The sequence below is a fragment of the Microtus pennsylvanicus genome, chromosome X (genome assembly GCF_037038515.1).
Source record: "Microtus pennsylvanicus isolate mMicPen1 chromosome X, mMicPen1.hap1, whole genome shotgun sequence".
Classification (NCBI taxonomy): Eukaryota; Metazoa; Chordata; class Mammalia; order Rodentia; family Cricetidae; genus Microtus; species Microtus pennsylvanicus.
In genome coordinates this window covers 44,375,029-44,395,635 of record NC_134601.1, presented here as the reverse complement: position 1 = coordinate 44,395,635, position 20,607 = coordinate 44,375,029, and the positions used below count along the sequence as shown (strand labels likewise).

The 20,607-nt window shown below is 40.5% G+C and overlaps 1 protein-coding gene across 2 annotated transcripts in view; it reads right to left on the bottom strand.

The window, feature by feature from the left end:
* The window catches only part of Aifm1 (apoptosis inducing factor mitochondria associated 1), a 46,435-nt gene that overhangs the window by 3,730 nt on the left and 22,098 nt on the right, over nt 1-20,607 (bottom strand). For both annotated transcript variants that reach the window (XM_075956722.1, XM_075956723.1), the window contains exons 4-13: nt 19,878-20,002; nt 19,629-19,759; nt 16,715-16,805; nt 10,334-10,418; nt 9,330-9,406; nt 8,164-8,272; nt 6,416-6,523; nt 6,004-6,092; nt 4,839-4,979; nt 2,209-2,351 (exon numbers count right to left, since the gene is read on the bottom strand). In XM_075956722.1, coding sequence (XP_075812837.1) covers nt 2,209-2,351; nt 4,839-4,979; nt 6,004-6,092; nt 6,416-6,523; nt 8,164-8,272; nt 9,330-9,406; nt 10,334-10,418; nt 16,715-16,805; nt 19,629-19,759; nt 19,878-20,002 — 1,099 coding nt within the window. The remainder of the gene's footprint in view (nt 1-2,208; nt 2,352-4,838; nt 4,980-6,003; nt 6,093-6,415; nt 6,524-8,163; nt 8,273-9,329; nt 9,407-10,333; nt 10,419-16,714; nt 16,806-19,628; nt 19,760-19,877; nt 20,003-20,607) is intronic.

The window sequence follows — 20,607 nt, the reverse complement described above, 5'->3', positions numbered from 1 at the left end:
GGATTTAATGACTAGAGTTTCATTCACTAAATAGCAGTCACTCCTTGGCCTTCACCTGGCATGCTTTCCTTCTTATGTATACATGAATGCATGTGTTATGGCACATGTGGAGGTCAGAAGACAACTTGTGGGTAAATCAAGGTCATCAAGCTCGGTAACAAAAACTTTTTACTTACTGAGCCATCTCACTGCACCCCATTACTACATACATCTTGCTGCCATTATTATGGTTTGGAGTAATAATCTAAGATACTGCTTCTCCTAGTACACATTTTATCTTCTTTGCCACAATAGATCATTAAATCATATCTTCGAGGGATTATCTCTTCAAAGAAGAATAAACAGCAAATCCTTAGAATCTGTATCTAAGGCCCTAACTGATAACTCTATGGACTCACCTTTCCTAACTGTGTTGTATGTGCTGACCTAGAAATTTATGTTACCTTTCGGCCACTCACTCATAAAACTGTGTGACTGTCCTAAAAGGTACTTCTATTAGCTGTAAATTATTTCCAGCATCAACTTAGTTTTTTGAAAGCTTGACATTTTCTTTTCTTTTTTTTGTTACATAGTTAAATTTATTAAAATCTGGATTCCAAGCATTTGATAAAAGTTTGGTATTTTAGAAGGCAATTTGACAGTACCTATAAAAATATAAATGTGTGGTTACTAAAAATAACAAACATGTATACAAAAAAAGAATGCTATTATCTCTATACTCCAAATGAGTCCCATTCACTAAAGATGATACCTAGTTACTTTACACACACACCCCACCTCTTTAAAACACTTCAATACACAAATATAGCTCACTATACCTCTACCTGTTGTTTAAACTTTATATATCTTACATATGTTCCCAAGATAGGCCATATACACTATATTTTTTATCTTTTTATTTATTTTTTTTTGTTGAAACAATTTCCGCCTCCTCCCCGCCTCCCATTTCCTTCCTCCTCCTCCCACTCCTATCATTTCTGTACTCCACATTTCCATTTCTTTAGAGTACTGGACATTGGACCCAGGACCCTTTCCATGTTAAGTGCTCTACCACTAAGATATTCTCCTCTCACTTTAAAATCAGAGTCAGGATCCTGCTACATTGTTCCAGAATAACCTTAAACTTGAGGTCTTCCTGCCTCAGCTCTTTAGTAGGTGGAAGTAGTCAGGCACAGTTCCAGCTAACCTTCCAATTCAAATCAATCAAGATCAAAGTGTACTAAACAGGGCCAACCCTGAGGACTTGAGAATGTTCAGTACTAATTACTATTAATCAATCAATAAATCACCCCCCCCTTTCTCTTTTTTTCCTTTGAGAGACAGGGTGGTTTTGTTTTGTGCTCTGTGTTTTTACATGTATGGGTGTTTTGTCTATATGTTGTCTGTAGGTCACATGCATGCCTATTGCCCATGGAGGCCAGAAGACTGTGTTGGATCCTAGCCCATTCTAAACGTTTTTTTTTTGAGATAGGGTTTCTCTGTGTAGCTTTGGAGCTGGTCCTGGCACTCACACTGTAGACCAGGTTGGGCTCAAACTCAGAGAGATTTGCCTGCCTCTGCCTCCCAAGTACTGGGATTAAAGGCATACACCACCAATGCCTAGCTCCATGCTAATCTTTTTAAATTCAAACTGTCTTATAGGCCTGTGAATTGCTGATCTTTTTTTGTTTGTTTGTTAAATCATTGAAATAGGGTCTGACTATGTAGGTCCAGCTAGTCTAGAACTTGCTATGTAGATCAGGCTGTCCTTAAACTCATAGAAATTTGCCTACTTCTGTTTAACAAGTGCTGGGATTAAAGGTGTATGCCACCATCCCAAACAAATTCCTGGTGTTAAAAGCTACATATGAGTGGTCTGTGTTTTTCCCAGTATGTTGGGACCATTAGGGTTACTAGTAAAGAAAAAATATAGAGCTGCCCATTCTAAATGCTGTACTTTTGTACCAACCACTACAGCTCAAACTCTTTCTTTTCCAGAAGCACCAATACAAATAATTTCTATCCATTTTATACATGAACATGGCACTTTTATTCAGTGGCCACTTAGGGGTAGAAGGTATGGACATGGGGTGGAACTTTCCCCCTTCTATAGAATAATATATTGTCTACAAAAAAAGACCGATCAAAAACCAAATAAAAAATGCTGTATTTTGGACTCATTAATACAGAGTTCTAACCAGTTGTGTCCCCAAGGCACAGAACTATTACCAGAACATTGACTGATGCCAGTATGGCTTAGCAGCTCCAGTCATATTTTCTCCAGCCAGTCTTCCGCTCACAACAGCATGATCGTGATGTTCTACTCGCCTTCGACCCAACTTTATATCATAGAAGCATGCAGCATCTCCTGCCTTTGGAAACAAATACAATATGGAAACAACATATTTAAAAAAAATTAAAAGCACAATATAAACTTTGGGCCTCAAAGTATTTTGTTTGTTTTTCAATAGAGGGTTTCTCTGTGTAACAGTTTTGGCTGTCCTGGAACTAGCTCTGTAGACTAGAATGACCTTGAACTCACAGAAACCCACCAGCCTCTGTTTCTGGAGTGCTAGGATTAAACGCCACCACCGCCCAGCTGACCCTAGCAATGTTAATTAATGTTTCCTATTTACAGGCTAGAATCATTCCTAATCAGGCGACATTCCATTTTTATGTATTTAAGATTTATTTATTTATGTATTTTGTGTATATGGATATTTTGTCTGCATGCATGTACACCAGGAGAGGGTATTAAACAGTTGTGAGCTGCCAGGTGGATTCTGGGAGTTGAACTCAGGACCTTTGGAAGAAAGTGAGTATTTTTAACCACCAAGTCATTTCTCCAGCCCCATGAGATTCCATTTTTAAAGAAACTGTTCTTTCTATACATGTTGGTTTAAAAGAAAATGTCCCCCAAAAGGAGTGGCACTATTAGGAGGTGTGGTCTTGTTGAGATGGGTTTGGCCTTATTGGAGGAAGTATGTCATTGTGGAAGTAGGCTTTGAGGTCTCATACATGCTCAACCCATGCCCAGACAATTCACTTCCTACTGCCTTTGGATCAAGATGTAGAATTTCAGCCACTGCATTTAAATGTTTTCTTTTATAAGAGTGCCATGATTATAGTGTCTTCTCTTCAAAGCAATAGAAACCCTAAGACACTATACTTCCAGAAAGTATCCTAAATCTTCTTTATATATACCTGTTCCTGCCCATTTTGTTCTAGCAGACAGGCTACTTATACTTAATAATGGAGCATTCAAGAATATTCTTGTCATAATTTTGGAGATAGGATCTCTCTATACTGCCCAGGCTGGCCTCAAACTAATGACTCTCCTGTCTCAGCCTCTCTAGTGCTGAGATCATAAACCTTTACCACCACAATCAACTGAGAATATTCTCTTCTCTGTGTGGAAACCAGTTCTCAGATGTGACTGCCTCTTATCTTTTCTAAGATAAGTGGCTTTATTGTTTTGTTTTTCATCATTCAGTAGTCAGTCAACATGTGTTTATGGACTATTTACAGAAGCTTTTCTTTGTATATGGGTTAATGAAATAAAACTGACATAAGCCTTTCCTATGGGGAGTGTAGAACCTAATGGAGAACAGGAAAGACAGAGCATTATTCTTAACTACAGGGCAATGTAAACAAGTACTGTGCATAGATTCAACAAGCTAAGTGTTTCAGAGAACCCTCAGCTGGGGTGAACAGGGCCAGCTTCATGCAGGATGTGGTATTTGAGCTCTCTAAATCTTGTTCATTTTTAGACCTATTCAGACTCCCCCAAAGCAACCTAAAAATCCAATAAGTGAACAACAGCAAAGTAAACTATGAAGTCTATTTAATGGGATATGTAATCATTAAACTGTTTACAGAGTCTGAAGCAACAAGGAGAATGCTTACTTTTATAATGTTAAGTGAGATGTAGCAGAATACAAATGTTTATATATAGTAGGCTTACCACACAACCACATAAAATAAAGGGGGGAAAAAACCTTTATGTTCAACAAAACAAAGGGAAGGAAATAAACTAAAACATTTCTCGTTGCTACAGGTGACTGGCCCCCTTTTCTCTTTCTTGTCTGTGTTTTCTGCATTGAATACATAATATAATAGGGACAAGAAAAAAAAAACCCAGACTTTGAGACTTTGGAGGAGGAAAATATCCCTTCAAGGTACCTATAGCCTTAGTTACAGAATCCATAACCAAACACAATACATTGCAATGTTCTAGCAATGGGGAAATTACCTCACAGTTCCTACATAATATTATAGTCTTGGTTTTGTCATAATAGGTTTTAAAAATAGCTGAAAATAGGGAGGACTCAAGGAAAATGAAAACAAAGTTTCTTTCCAGAAAACACATTAGAAAACTACTTCATCCTACAATCTCAGGTCTTGTGTTTGAGCTACAGGAAGAGGAGATATGTTTGTGAGCTAGCTGTGTTCATGCCCACCAACTACTGCTAAAAGAATTGTACGAGTTCTGTTCCTACAGCCATACACATTGCTCTTTTCACTTTCCCATAGCTGGCAGATGGAGCCATAGTGCTGTTCTAATTAGAGCACTTCACAGGTTTCTAGTGTTTCTCCTTGGCTATCAAACATTTTGACTCTATTTAGTTAAGCTATTAATGAGCTGTAGTTCCTTGCTTGCTTACCTTTCTTCCTTCCTCTTCAGACTGGGTCTTATTCTGAAGGCCAGGCTGGCCTTGAACTTGTGGTGATCCCCCTGCCCATGCCTCCAAAGTGTTGAGTTTACAGAAGTGACTTACTATGACTACTGGGCTTTGGCACATGGCCAAACTCACCCACAGGTTGGGAGCAATGATTAGGTTATGCTGTAGCACACTTACCACCCAGATGTTAGAACGTGCTTGAAGCTCTGCATTTACCCGGAAGCCACCAAAATCTGAGTCTATTTCCAGTCCACCGCTCTTGGCTAACTCAACATTGGGCTCTAGGCCTACAGCTGTCACTATGTGGTCAGTTTCTACCTGAGAGGAAAGAAGTAATTTAGTCGATTACCAGTTTTTACTGACGCTCATTCACATCACAACTTTATATCACGAAGAATCAGATCTTCAGTCGGGCAGTGGTAGTGCATGCCTTTAATCCCAGCACTCGCGGATTAAAGCACCTGCAGACAGGTGGTCTCTGTGAGTTCAAGGCCAGCCTGGTCTATAGAGTGAGTTCTAGGACAGGCTCCAAAGCAACAGAAAAACCCTATCTCGAAAAACAAACAAACAAACAAACACCCCCAAAAACAAAACAAAACAACAAAAAATCAGACTTTCAAAAAGTTAACGTCCTCAGGAATCCAATAACTCAGGCATTTTCTACCAAGCATCTGGGGTACAGCTCAGTGGTAAAATGCTTATGTAGCATGCACAAGAACTGACACTGTCCAAAACAAAGATAAAAAATATAAAGAAGGGGCTGGAGGTTAAGAGCATTGCCTGCTCTTCCAAAGGTCCTGAGTTCAATTCCCAGCAACCACATGGTGGCTCACAACCATCTGTAATGGGGTCTGGTGCCCTCTTATGGCCTGCAGGCATACACACAGACAGAATATTGCATACATAATAAATAAATAAATAAATAAATAAATAAATAAATAAATAAATAAAAACCCTGTTAAAAAATATAAAGAAAACAATATTAGAACTTTAAAAATAATCATGAATTAACTTACCTCCAGTAAAAAGATTTAAGTTCTGCTTTTATAAGAATTCCCCAGCCTCATACATATTCTATATCACTTGAACAGAAATCTACTGCCCTAGCAAGGACTAAAGTCTAGTACAGACAGGAAGAGGCTACGGGAAAACAGTTCACAGGTGTGAACTACTCTGGTTCTCACCATTCTAGTTTGAAGAAGGGATGGTTAATTCAGAGAATTAGGAGATGTTAATGGTGGCTGCTAAGAAAACAAATCAATGATATCCAGCAAAGGAATGAGAGTAAGGAGATGGGAAGGAAAGGCTGGAAGGCCTTCTAACATTGTTTCTTCCTCCTTACCTTCCTTCCATCCTTCAGCTTAATGAGCAACTTGCCATTGCTGACCCCAACTGATTGCACAATTGCATTGGGCATCACTTTCACTCCCTCTGTAAAGAAAAATGAGACCAAAGACTAAACTTACTAGCTTGGGACCTCTGCGAAGAGTAAAGAAGCCAGCTGGAGGCCTCCCCTAGAGTAAAATCAGATGCAGGCAGCCTTGAGGAACCACAAGAACCCTACCTATACACCACCCATCTTTATATGGGAATATGTTGTCTCAGATTCTAAATGCTTGTGACCCTGTCTGACTGAGGAATAGCAAAACATTTCCTCTGCCAATGTCAGGAATTATGTCAAGAGTTCCCCCAAAAGGTAACTTTCTGTTTAGTTACTCTCCAAAGAAACAGAGTATTATGGACACAGTCTCTACCTCGCTTGACTTTTTCCATGGTCCAGTTGCTGAGGTATTCAGGAAGGATCTTCCCCATATTTCCTTTCTCAGGGAAGAGCTGAATCACTTCTATGCCTGAGGTTTGAGCTAGGAAGAAGAAAGGGAACTAGTTACAGAAGAAGGCCTGAGCCAATCCCAGGAAGACAGAAGGGAAGGTAAAGGAGAGCTAGTCAATCCTGGCTAAATGCAGAGCAAAGCAGCCAAGCAGGCCATAGCTCTTGCCTGTGGGGCACTGGGGCAAGAGGGCCTTTCTTGTGGTTGAGTTTATTCAAAGGCAAAGATAGCAAGTGTCAGAACTGCTGTCCAGAGATTGAGCTACCAATTTGGAATTTAGTGTACGCTCACTCATGCGGTCACCTGAGGTCACATAAGTTTTTCAAGCTCTGAATAGGAATCACCTTCCTGAGAAGCTGCCTTGAGTTTAGCATGTGCAATTGTATAATCACACCATCACCAACAAACAAATAAATGAACGCAATTTAAAACAGAAACACAGTAGTTATGAAATATTCAAACCAGAACCTACAGACTTGGTTAGCTAGGAACCATCATACTTCTGATTGAAGGTTTTTGTCACAACTTCAACAATTCACAGATCCATAAAGTTCTCTAGTTTGCATGGCCATTTTCACCTTAGTAATTCCCTTCTGTAAGTATACGATTTCTAAACAGTCTAGGCAGAGAAGGTACAGGAAAGGAAAGGAAGTGCTGCTGTTAAGTTATTTAGACAACAACTTTTTGGTCACTGGGGACTGGGGGATTGTCCTTATTGGTTTGCTTTTTTTGTCAACTTGACAAAAGCTAGAGTTATCTAGGAAGAGAAACCTCAATTGAGAAAATGCCTTCAACAAATTACGTGTAGGGAAGTGTATAGTGCATTTTTTTGATTAATGATTGACCTGAGTGGTCCCAACACCCTGGGCAGGTAGTCTTGAGTACTATAAGAAAGCAGACTGAGCCAGGCAGTGGTGGCGCATGCCTTTAATCCTAGCACTCAGGAGGCAGAGGCAGGAACATCTCTGTGAGTCCAAGGCCAGCTTGGTCTACAAGAGCTAGTTCCAGGATAGGCTCCAAAGCTACAGAGAAACCCTGTCCCGAAAAAACAACAAAACAAAAGAACAAAAAAAAAAAAAAAAAAAGAAAAGAAAAGAAAAGAAAAGAAAAGAAAAAGAAAAAAAATAAAGAAAGCAGACTGAGCAAGCCATAGGGAATAAGCCAGGAAGTAGCACTCCTCCATGGCCTCCGCATCAACTCCTGTCTCATATCTGAGTTCCTGCCTAACTTCCCTCAGTGATGAACAGTGATGTGGAAATATAAGCCAAATAAACCCTTTCCTCCCCAACTTGCTTTTGATCATGGTATTTATCACAGCAATAGAACCCAACTAGATAGAAATCCTTGCCCTAATCTCAATACTCAGCTTTTCATTCTATACATTTCTTTTTGGGGGGAGGAGTGAGATGGGGGAGGATTTGCTTCATAGCCCCAGGCTAGCCTTGAATTCACTATGCAACCCAGTCTAAAATCTAACTCAACATAGTCCTGCTTCTGCCTTCAGAGTACTGAAATTACAAACATGTGCCAACAAGCCTGGACTCATTCTATAAACACTGTTCAAAGTCCTTCAACTCCTCCTGGCAAACAGATTTCTGGAATTTGTGACAGTGCACTAAGATGTGTGATAAACTACTAGACAAAGAAAACAGAGGACAGTTCTCAATACTCACACTTTCTGCCAAGAGCACAGGCCAGTTCACTCCCAAGGAAGCCCCCACCAATAACTGTAATTGACTTGACTTCCCGTGAGATCTTCTCCAAGGCTCTAAAATCTCCAATCTGCAGGATCATACCAGTTTAGTTCACTGATTTCCCAAAGGGGCACAAGATAATAATCCAAGAAAATATTTTCCTCTAACTCTTCTACAACAGACATTTGCATATAACGTCTTGTACAAAAGTGACTCAATTATAGCATCTATGTTATTAATGTGAATTTTTTTCTCCTTTGTAACATTCCTTCCAGCAACAGTGGTTGTCAACACTGGTAGAACTTTTCTTCCCAGTCCAAGGTAGACATGTGGCAGTATCAAGAGACATTTTGGTTGTCAGGACAAGATGCTCCGGCCTCGAGTGGAGAGAAGCCAGTGATGCTGCCAACACCTTACAAAGTAAAAGACAGCTTCCCACACAAAGAATTATTCAGTCCAACAATTAAGAATTTAAAAGGCAGGATGAACTTTATCCAATATCTCTAAGTGTGGCTAGAAAATTCCAGCAACGCACACTGTTAAGAATCAAAGGGGCTGGAGAGATGGCTCAGTGGTTAAGAGCACTGGCTGCTCTTCCAGAGGTCCTGAGTTCAATTCCCAGCAACCACATGGTGGCTCACAACCATCTGTAATGAGATCTGGCGCCCTCTTCTGGCATGGAGGTAGAATGTTGTATACATAATAAATAAATAAATCTTAAAAAAAAGCAATCTCCTTTATACTTATACACTCTTATATATATTATACTTATACACTCTTATATATATTATACTTATATACTCTCGATCTTTTGCATCAAAATCTTCACAAAGCACTTGTAATGAAAAATGCCAAGAGACCACAAGGCATTTTGGTGGATCAAATACATCAAGAGAAAACAACTGCAAAAGGGCAGTCAGAGGCACAGCAAGCAATCAAAACCAAATGTAATTTTCTCTTATAAGCATAGAACCCCTGAGTGGACGAAGTATTGGAGGTGCAGGGAGAAGTGACTTGCTCAAAGCTAGACAACAAGTCAGAAGAGCTATATAGAACATGGATCTCCCAATTAGAGGGATCACCTGGGGGACAGAAAAGTATGTTACCTCTGCAAAACCACACAAAGAAAACACTAAAACAATTACCTTTCTGAAAAGCGTTGTTCTGCTCTTCACCTCTGCTCCAGCCCTATCGATGGCAGACAGACTTCTTGGAGTGCCTCCTGGAAATAGGAAAGCCCTTTAGGCTGACAAGCAGGAGCTAGCCCAAACAACCCCTACAGGTAGAGCTCTCTCTGCTTTGACTGTGGTTAAGTGTGTTAGTGTCACAGCAACAGTGTTGGTGGTGGTGGCTGCGGCTGCTGCTATTACTACCAAGGAGTGACTAGCAGATAAGATGGCTTGCCTCACATCAGGCTTCTTATCAACTTCCTTTAAGAAATATATCTGAGTATCCTTTTAGAGGACCTTGCCTCCATAGCTGGCCAAACCAGAAAACTTAGTTCCTTTTTCCATGATGTGCCTTTGTCTCTTTCTGTCAATTTTCTGAGAGGGTTGTACTATGTAGATCAGGTTGGCCTGGAACTCACTATGGATCCTAGGTAGCATCAAGTCTGCTTTGATCCTTCTGCCTGAGGATACTGAGTGCTGGGATTAGAGTTATTATGCCCACCTGCCACGATAGGTCCAGTTTCTCAGGAGGCCTCATATGCTAGCATGGTTACAGCACTTTCATTAGCTGATTGTCTTGTCTCCTGATTTTGGATGAGAATTGGCAATAAACCCATAGAGCTACATATCCTTCAGGCCAGAGACTGAGTACCATGCACAGAGGAAAAAGGAGCAGCTTCCTCATGTCGTTACCAAAGGATTTTCTTTCTTTTTTTCCTTTTTCGAAGCTGAGGATAGAACCCAGGGCCTTGCACTTGCTAGGCAAGCATTCTCTACCACTGAGCTAAATACACTTATTATAAAAAATTGTAAATAGGTAAAAACATTATATGTCCAAATTAACCAGACTTCGACACCAGAGATTCTGGATATGAGTTGTCTTAAGGATAAGCTGCAATATCTTTTCAAGAGAAGGCCAGACTCTAAAGCTTGAACAAACTACCATAGTAGGGAAGACAGCCACCTCCAGAAATACTCACCCGTTGCAATCAAGCATTTTTCAAAGGTTATCTTAGAGCCATCATTAAGTTTCACCATGTTGCCTCTTACATCCAGCTGTACTACCTGGTATAGTCATATGCATACATATAAGAAGTAGAAATGAATAAGTTATGAAAAAACTATCGTGATATAATATTCACCATTTTAAAGTGTACAATTCACTGGATTTTTAGTCTATTCACCACTAATTCTAGAACATTTCATGCCCACAGGGTAAGGTGGGGGGATTCTAAACCTATGTTGGCAACTCATTCAGAAGATTTAGGTTTTGACTGAAAATGATCCTCAAGAAATCGTTTCTAATTAGTTATTGGGACCACAGTTCTTGAAATCCTGTTTCTCCAAGCAACGACTACCCATCAACTGGATTCCCAAACTTTCATTCTGATTTATAGAAACAGACACTGGAGAAAGTCTTTTCTATTTTTGCATTTGGAATCCTTATTTCTTTGCTAACAACTCTACTCTACTCACAAATCTCTGCAGAATCTTTCTCCAACTTCTAGTCTTCACGGAAACTCAGCTATCCCTCAGGGATGTTACACTTAGAGACAGTGTTGTAACCCATACCGCAGGGCCAGGAAGAAGTGTTGGCATGTTCCACAGTTCCTGAGGTGGTTGCTGCTGCTGCTTCTAGAGTCTTATACCTTCATCCTCCTGAGTGACACCTACCTACATCCCTTTAAATCACTGTTAGTAAATCACTTCTTCCCCACTGGTCCTTAATTCAAAGGACCTTGGAACTTGGTTCCTATTTTTCTCTGCAGCCTCCAGACTCTTATTATTTCCTAAACTGCTACTTCTACCTCAATTTTCTCTCAGGCTCATTGTTGTTTTGTTTGTGATAGGGTCTCACTATGTAGCCTGGCTGGCCCGGAACTTTCTATGAAGACCAGGAAGGCTGGCCTCAAACGCACAGAGATCCACCTGCCTCTGCCTCTTGAGCACTGGGATTAAAGAATACACCATTACACACATATGTAAGCTTAGCTTCACTGCCTTCTTAATTCCCATTGTTACTTACTCCTCTTTTTGTTTGTTGCAATGTGGAAAATGTACCTAGGACTGTGGGTATGCTGGACAAGCACTGTATCATGAAACTGTATCTTCAGCCCAGCCACAGTCTTCTGTACTTCTTCCAATTTTCTACTTATCTAGTTGGCAGTTCCATTCCATTAATTTGGACCAGTGGTAAATCATTCAGTGACTCTCCTATCAATACTCTTAATTCCTTTGTGTCTACTTAGGGTTAAAAGCTTTAGTTTTGGAGTCTGAGAGATTAGTTTCCAGTATCTGCCCCATTCTTTACTAGCTGTGAGACCACCAAATCAAGAAATACCCGTGCACCTTTAATCCCAGCACTCAGGAGGCAGAGGCAGGCAGATCTCTGTGAGTTCGAGGTCAGACTGGTATACAGAGTGAGTTCAGGCTCCAAAGCTACAGAGAAACCCTACCTCAAAAAACAAGAAAGAGAGAGAGAGAGAGAGAGAGAAAGAGAGAGAGAGAGAGAGAGAGAGAGAGAGAGAGAGAGAGAGAGAGAGAGAGAGAGAGAGAGAGGAGCAATACCTGTGAAACATCTATGATGGTTTAAAGGCAGTTCTAAGTACAGGGGACACAGTGATAAGAACGACAGATTATCTTCTGTGTCTTCAGAGTATATTAGACAAAAATAATTTAACAAACACTAACAATAAGGAGTGATAAACATGATAGACATAGGGCAGTGCAGTGGCACTAGAAACACAGGGTGGGGTGTTCGAGACAAGTTTAGTTGGGTAAAGCTTTCTAGAGAGAACAGTATTCATGAATATTTTCTTTAACCTCCTGTGCTTTGTCCTTGGTAAGTTCTCTCTTCGGTACAGCTTGACCACTCAACACTCAGATGGCTCATTCAGATAACTATCTTTTTCTCCACCAATAACCATCTTACACCCAGTCTCATTGTGAAAACAAGTGAAAGTCTGTAACACAAACATGAGTGCGGAGGTAATGCATCTGTAACCCCAGTGCTAGAGCGACAGAGACAGCCAGACCCCAGATGTTTGCTGGATAATCTCAGTGAAACAGTTGAGCTCCAGGTTCAGTGAGAGACCCTGTTTCAAAACGTAAGGTGGAGAAACAGATGAACACTGGATGTCAACACCCGGACTCCACGTGTGTGTATACACAGGCAATGGTACCTTCATATACACATGCATATACCACATGCATACATATGTACACAAACTTTACTTTCTTTTTTGTTCATTCACTTCCTTTTTTCCAGCTGGGAAATAGGTGATCTTTCTATTCTTGTGTATCTAGCCATTCTTTTCTCTTTTAGGATCTTCACCTGATAACTGTCCATTATTCCTTTACCCTCTCCTGAGTCCTTAGACCTCAGTTCAATATAGTAAGACAAATCTTTGATTCTATGTTCTCTTCAAACTTCTATCCAATGCTGTCTCCCCCTGATTAAATTTTTAACTCATAATTTTTCAAAAAAGAAACACTCATATACCAACCATTCATTTTATTGACTTTTACTATACTGAGGATTGAACAGAGAACTGAGATCCTTGTGCATTCCATGCAAGCTCTCTACCAGTTTTGGTTTTTTGAGACAGGGTTTCTCTGTAGCTTTGGAGCCTGTCCTGGAACTAGCTCTTGTAGACCAGGATGGCCTTGAACTCACAAAGATCCGCCTGCCTCTGCCTCTGGAGTGCTGGGATTAAAGGCGTGCTCCACCACCGCCCAGCTAGTCCTTAAATTTTTTAGAGATGGGGTTTCGCCCAGACTGGTCTGCAATAGACTATACCGTAACCCACACTAGCTTCAAACTTGTAGCTGTCCTCCTGACTCAGTTTCTAAAATACTGAGATTACAGGTATGACCTATTATGCTCAAATTTCAGTTAAACTTTGGGAGTGTGTGCATGTGTATTTTCATGTCCATGTGGGTGCAAGTGCTTATGTGAATAGAAGGCAGAAGGCAAAAAACAATCTTGGGTATTGTTCCTCAAGTCATCCCTGTCCACTTTTTTTTTTTTTTGAGACACGGTCATACTCACTAAATTGGCTAAATATGGTGGCTGGCCAGCAAGCCCTAGGGATCCACCTGTCTCTGCCTTCTCGGCACTGATATTACAAGCATGCTCCACCACACCTGAGTGTTTTATATGGGTTCTGGGTATTGAACTCCAGTCCTCAGGTACTCTCCAGCTCATCTAAACTTACTGAAAGAACAGAGGAGGGCTTGGGAGATGGCTCAATGCATACAGCACTTGCTATGCAAGCGTGAGGAACAGAGTATGGAACCCCACATCCACATAAAAGCTGAGTAGGTGTGGCCACCCACAGGCAATCCCAGTGCTGACAAGGTGGAACAGGGAATCTCCATAGTGAGCCAGCTACCAGACTAGCAGAACCAGTAAGTCCCAGATTCAGCAAGAGAATCTGACTTAGTAAATAGAATAGAAGGAGGTTCTTTATGTCAACCTCTGTCCTCTACATGCATATGCATGCACATGTAAACATGCATTTATATATGCAAAAATGAATAGTTTAACTTTACAGTGTTATCTACTGCTCTCTAAGTTCTTTTCTGTTGTTTTGGTTGTTGCTTGACAGGATCTCATTATGTAGCCCCAGAAGGCCTGGAACTCTGTGTAGACCAGGCTGGGCTCAAACTCACTGACATCTGCCTATCTTTGCCTCCCAGGTACCGCAATTAAAGGCATGCACTACCATGCTTGGTGTCCAAGCTGATTTTTATCTTTCCCCTTAAAACCAGATCTTCCTCTTAAAATATTTTTCTCAGTTAGGGGGAGGGCACTATTATCTACTCTGATATACAATCTAGAAATTTTGTCTACTTCACCTCCCACCTTCATTCGGTCTTCAAGCCTTAGGTATATTTTCTCCTAAGCATTCCTCAAGCATGTCCTTCACTCTGATCACGTATTTCCTCCCACGCTGGGCATCTAACTCAGTGCTACACAAGAAGTAATTCATTATTAGGAACTTGGGCTCTGGTCAGAATTTCTGGGTTACAACTCTTTAGTCAGATAAGCCTGGGCTCATATTCTGTCTCTCATGTATTGTAAAAATTTAGGCCAGTTATTTAAAATTTCTTTATTTAAAAAGCAATTTCTTGCCAGGTAGTGGCGTCTCAGAGCTTTGATACCAGCACTTGGGAGAGAGGCAGGTAGATCTCTGAATTCGAGGCCAGCCTGATCTACATAGCAAGTTCCATGATAGCCAGGGATGTTATACAGAGAAACCCTGTCTCCAGAAACAAAAACAAAACAAAATGGTTTTTAAAAAATCAGTTAAAATAGGTATTATATAAATTCTTAGCCCTTGCATTCCTCTTCATAATCATTACCACCACCAGCCTAATTTGAGCAATCATAATCTTTTACCTGAATTATTATAATAATTTTTGAAATGGCCTTTCTAATCTTTTAATTTTTTTACTTTAGCCAGGCAGCGGTGGCACACACTTTTAACCCCAGCACTCAGGAGGCAGAGGCAGGTGGATCTTTGTGAGTTCAAGGCCAGCATGGCCTACAGAGTGAGTTCCAGGACAGCCAGGTCTGTCACACAAAGAAACCCTGTCTCAAAAGCCATAAAAAGATTTTTATTTTATATGTATAGGTGTTCTTTCTGCATGTATGTATGTGTACCATGAGTGCCTGGATAGTTGGGAGACAGTATGTGGTGCTGGGAATTGAACTCAGGTCCTCTGAAAGAGCAGCCAGTGTTTTTAAATGTAGCCTGCTGGTCCCCAGCCTAGATTCAAGTTCAGTAAGAGACCCCACTCAAAAGGAATATATTAAGCAGAGTAATAGGGCAGAACACCTGACACTCTCCTCTTTATACTACCTATATTCACATATATCATACTCACATATATATACACACCAAAAAATAAACAAGCTTGCTCTTGAGGAGGACCTGGGTTCACTTCCCAGAACCCACATGATGGCTCATAGCCATTTTTAATTCTAGTTCCAGGGGATCCAAAATTCCTTTTCTAACTTTTTGAGGGCATCATGCACACACATGGTACATTTACATACATATAAAATAAATGCATAAATTAAAAAAAATTTCAGACATTTTAGGACTACAGATTTCTTCTCCAGGAAGCTTTCCTTGTATTCATTACTGTACTGTACATTCCTCCTCCTCCAAATTCCCAGGACTCATAACATTTCTGTGTTAAGATTATCTATGTTGCTGCTTATTTTTGTTTTCCCTTAGGAGATAGGGTTCCAGTATTCCACACTGGGGACATTTAACATAAGGTGCCACTACCAGCTTAACCACATTCTACAGCTCTGTTATGGGAATCTGCCCATTTGTGCTTCACTTTCAGCTTTGCTTCTTAAGAGAACACCATTCCCTCTATTGGAACACTGCCATTAATTTACAAACATAGCCTACTGTTTCCATTAATAAAAATAAAGCACAACACAGCAAATAAAACACAACACAACAAAGCTTTCCTAGGACCTCACAAGCGTTGTGCAATAACTGCTCTTCTTATTTAGGCAACCATTTTGGTAACATCCAACAGTATCTTCCATGTTGAATTATGCTGAAAATTAGCCTAATTTCTTATCATAAATAACCCCAAAGAAAGGTCAAACAAAAAAAAAGCAATAGGAAGGAGGAACAAATACAGAAGCATAAACAAAAGCAACAATAGGGGCTAGAGAGTTGGCTCAGAAGGTTAAGAGCACTGGCTGCTCTTCCAGAAGTCCTGAGTTCAATTCCCAGCAACCACATGGTGGCTCACAACCATCTGTAATGAGATCTGGTGCCCTCTTCTGACCTGAAGGCATACACGCAGGCAGAATATTGTACACATAATAAATAAATAAATAAACAAATAAATAAATGATAAGTAAATCAATCAATTGATCAATCAATCTTTAGGGCTGGAAAGATGGTTCAGTGGTTAAGAGCACTGGCTACTTTTCTAGAGTACCTGGGTTCAACATCTAGTATCCATATGGCAGCTCACACCTGTCTATAACTCCAGTTCCAGGGCTTCAGACATGCATGCAGGCAAAACCAACTAACATTAAATAAAAATAGTTTTTTTTTAAAAAAGCAGCAATAGTTTTTAGCATTATAGTATCTGACAATGTGACTTCTCTGGCAAAGTTTATTCAACTTCATGGTCTACACTTTGCCATAGACTTTCCTTAGACAGACTAAATAATATTAGTCCTATAATGTTTGGTTTTCCTTTGATGAACTATGGTGGGAGAGGAAACCTGGATTGTAATGGAAAAGCACATCACTGTAATTTCTGTTTGGTAACTACATAGGCTAGAGCCTGACAAAGAAAGCAGCCTACTAGCTCACCTTCTTCCCAGTGAGGACAGCCACACCACCATTCTCAATATGAGGCAGGTCCTGAGCAGAAACATAGAAAGAAGGTGGCTGGAAATATATGCTGTATGGGAAAGAGGAAAAAACTATAAGCATCTGGAACTACTATAGGCTCCCTCTATAGCTTTACTAAAATGATGTAAATATTACATGAAAAATAAATTTTGGTACATTTTCCAGAGTTTCTCTTGTCACTAGATCTTGATGGTGACTTACTGAAAAGTATTACAGATCAGTGGTTCTCAATTGGGTGCAACTTTAGCCCCACGGGATATTTGGCCATATCTGGAGACATTATGGGTTACAACAACTTACAAGGGGATGTTATTGTATCTGATAGTTAGAATCGAGATACTGATGAACAGCCTATGCTATATGGCACAGCCCTTACCTTCAATAAGAATTATGTTGTCTCCAACGCGGACACTAAGAGAGACTTAAATAGATATAATCTACATGGGAAGTAGAAAGTATAAAAAGACAAGATCTTCTGAGTAAATTGGGAGCATGGGGACCTTGGGGGAGAATTGAAGGGGGGAAGGGAGAGGCAGGGAGGGGAGCAGAGAAAAATGTAGAGCTCAATAAATATCAATAAAAAAATTATGTTGTCTCAAATATCAACCAACAGTGTAGAGGCTGAGAAACTTAGTTCTAGGTGTAGAATCATTTCAAATTAAGAACAAAGGCACTCGGGGCTGGAGAGATGGCTCAGAGGTTAAGAGCACTGCCTGTTCTTCCCAAGGTCCTGAGTTCAATTCCCAGCAACCACATGGTGGCTCACAACCATCTGTAATGAGGTCTGGTGCCCTCTTCTGGCCTGCAGGCATACACACAGACAGAATATTGTATACATAATAAATAAATAAATATTAAAAAAAAAAACAAAGGCACTCAAGGAACAGGTATTCACATATCGACCCACATTAATTTTTCAGAATGGTGCTGTTGACCAGTGGAGCAAGGTCTTGCTCCTACATGATTCTGCCTTAAACGATTAAGCTAGAATCTCAAACTACTCAGGAAGATAAACTAAGAATATTACTTGAACCTAGTAGTTTGGGTTCAGTCAGGGCAACAAAGTGAGAACCCAAATTTAAAAAAAAGTAAATAATTATGTAAAAAACATTATAAGTAGAGAAAATTTCATTGAAAGTATGCAGTCTGCTTGCAAATGAAACATGATAGTAAAGATGAGAGGCAAACATATTTTGGCATTTACATTTGTTAAGATTTATTTATTTTATGTGTGTGGATGTTTTGCCTGCATGCATGTCTGTGCTCACAAAGGTCAGAAGAGGGTGTCAGATTTCCTACAACTGGAGTTACAGATGGCTGTAAAATCACTGTGTGATTGCTGGAAACTGAACGTGGGTTCTCTGCAAAAGCAAAAAGTGCTCTAAAATGCTAAGCCATCTCTCCAGCCCAGGTCTGTAAATTTTAGTTCAACGTCAAAGAATCACTAATAAGAAATACACTAGAGCCCCAAGAACAGGACTAGAATTGAGAGACCTAAGGAGTCCTATAGAAGAAAAAAGCTGGAACTATAGCTCTAATACTTGGGGTTTGTTTATGTTTGTTTTGCATTTTTGAGACATTTTGAGTAACTAGGCTGTTACTTAGGCTAGTCTTGAACTCCTGACTGTTTTGCCTCATCTTCTCAAATGCTAGGGTTTCAGGCATGTACTATCATGCCCAGCTAGCTCCAAGTGTTTTTTGTGCAAGCATTCTGATAATGAGGCTCTTCATTATAGCCTTCCTACTCTAGGCCTGCAATTGTGAATGTGGGTTAGTGTCAAACAAAGTACCATCATCAATGGCCTGGGGAGACAGTTCAGCTAAGTGCTTGCAGAGGCATAAGGATCCAAGTTTAAGCCCCAGAACCCACATAAAAAAGCCAGGCAAGTTGGCATGCACCTGTAATCCCAACACTGAGGAAGCAAAGACAGGAAAATCCTTGTGGTTCACTGGCTATCCAGCCTATTTTGCCAATTTAGTTGCTTCCCAGACCAGTGAGAGGCCCTGTCTCAAAAACAAAAAAAAAACCAAGAACAAAGTAGATGGTGGCTTGGTGCGGGAGAATTGTCTGTATTCTGTCAATCATGTGTTTTAATAAAACGCTGATTGGTCAGGCAGGAAGTATAGGTGGGTCAACCAGACAGGAAGTAGAGGCGGGACCATGAGAACAGGAGAATGCTAGGAAGGAGGAAGCCCATTCCTCCCATTCCTGCCCAGACCACCGAGAAACAACATGTAATCTGCCCAGCTGAGAAAGGTACCAAGCCACGTGCTAACATAGATAAGAATAATGGGTTAATATAAGCTACAAGAGCTAATAAGTAGCCTGTGCTAATGGGCCAATCAGTTTTATAACTTACGGAGATCTCTGTGATTTTCTTTGGGGCCTGGCAGCTGTGGGACCTGGTGGGAGGACAGAAACCCTGACAAGCAGGCCCTCATGTTACAGAGGCTGATGAATGACACTCAAGGCTGACCTCTGGCCTCCACATATATGCATATATGTATGCTTGTGAACACATACACACCCAAAAATGGAAGTGTCATAATCAGTTTCACTTGCTTTTATATGATTGCCTAGGTACTTATAAAGAAATGACAACACTGGCTAAGCTAATCTCTGGCAGAGAAATCTAACCTAAAGGTCCTAGAAATAGGAGCCCTAATATTTCACAGTCTAGCATTAAACTGCTGATTGTTAGTAGTTTGGGGAACAGAAGCTAGAATGTTCTTTGTTGCCTCTGAGCCTGACCAAGTATATACAATAGCAAACTTCCATGTACAGCCTTCCCATGTATTATACGTGATCAGTGACAAAATCTTAACCTGTTCCTCATGCTCAGTCAGGCCCATTTTACATAAGCAAACATACCTTCTCTCTTTTCCATTCCACTGTCTGAATTGCAGTGTCTTTGTGACATTTGGATCATCTGAAAACCACAATTCTTTTGAAAGAGGAGGTCGCATGTATGGCAGCTCAGGGTCTTCAGATACAATCAGGACCTTTAGACACAAAATAATACTTGTCAGTGCTAATTTAAGAGGTAAATGTCAAAGCATTCACACTGGCTAAATTTGCACACTATACCTTCTACACCAAGCAAAATAACATGCACCTTACCCTGGCCCCAGGATCCCGAGCCCGGATGGATCGGGCTGCAGCAAAAGCAGCAGTACCTCCACCAATCAGCAGGAAAGGAACATGACTTGGTACTTTGACTTGAGGAGATGACCCTCCCTCTGCAGCTGTAACAGAACATACAGGGTCAGTCTTTTTGTTTGCTTTTCGAGACAAGGTTTCTGTGTTGCTTTGGAACCTGTCCTGGCACGAGCTCTTTAGACCATACAGTGCCTCTGCCTCCCCAGTGCTGGGATTAAAGGAGTGTGATACTACCACCTGGGTCAGTCTTCTTAAAGGCTCTGATGACTCTGGGCCACTATTTCAAAAAGTCACTTTGTACTTGTCTTAATCCTTTACATAAAATAAAACCGGCACACCTATACAAATCTTAAACTTACTGGGTTTAGGATGTGGCTCAGTGGCAGGAAGCTTGCCTATCATGTCCAAGATACTGGGTTTGAGAGCCAGAACTAAAAAAAAGGGGGTGACCAAAGCACAAAACAATCCTCTGAACATTCTGTTGGAGGAATATTCCTTTCATTTTACCTGTGGGGAAAATTTTTAAATGGAGTGAATGAGTTGATTGGTGTCTTTCATTCATTAGTTCTATACTGGATCCAGGGCTGACCTTAAATATTGGTCTTTTCCTTTGCCCCTTTTTAAGATAGGTCTCACTCTGTATCCCTGACTGGCCTCAGCTTCTCATGTGCTGGGATTACAGCTGTACACC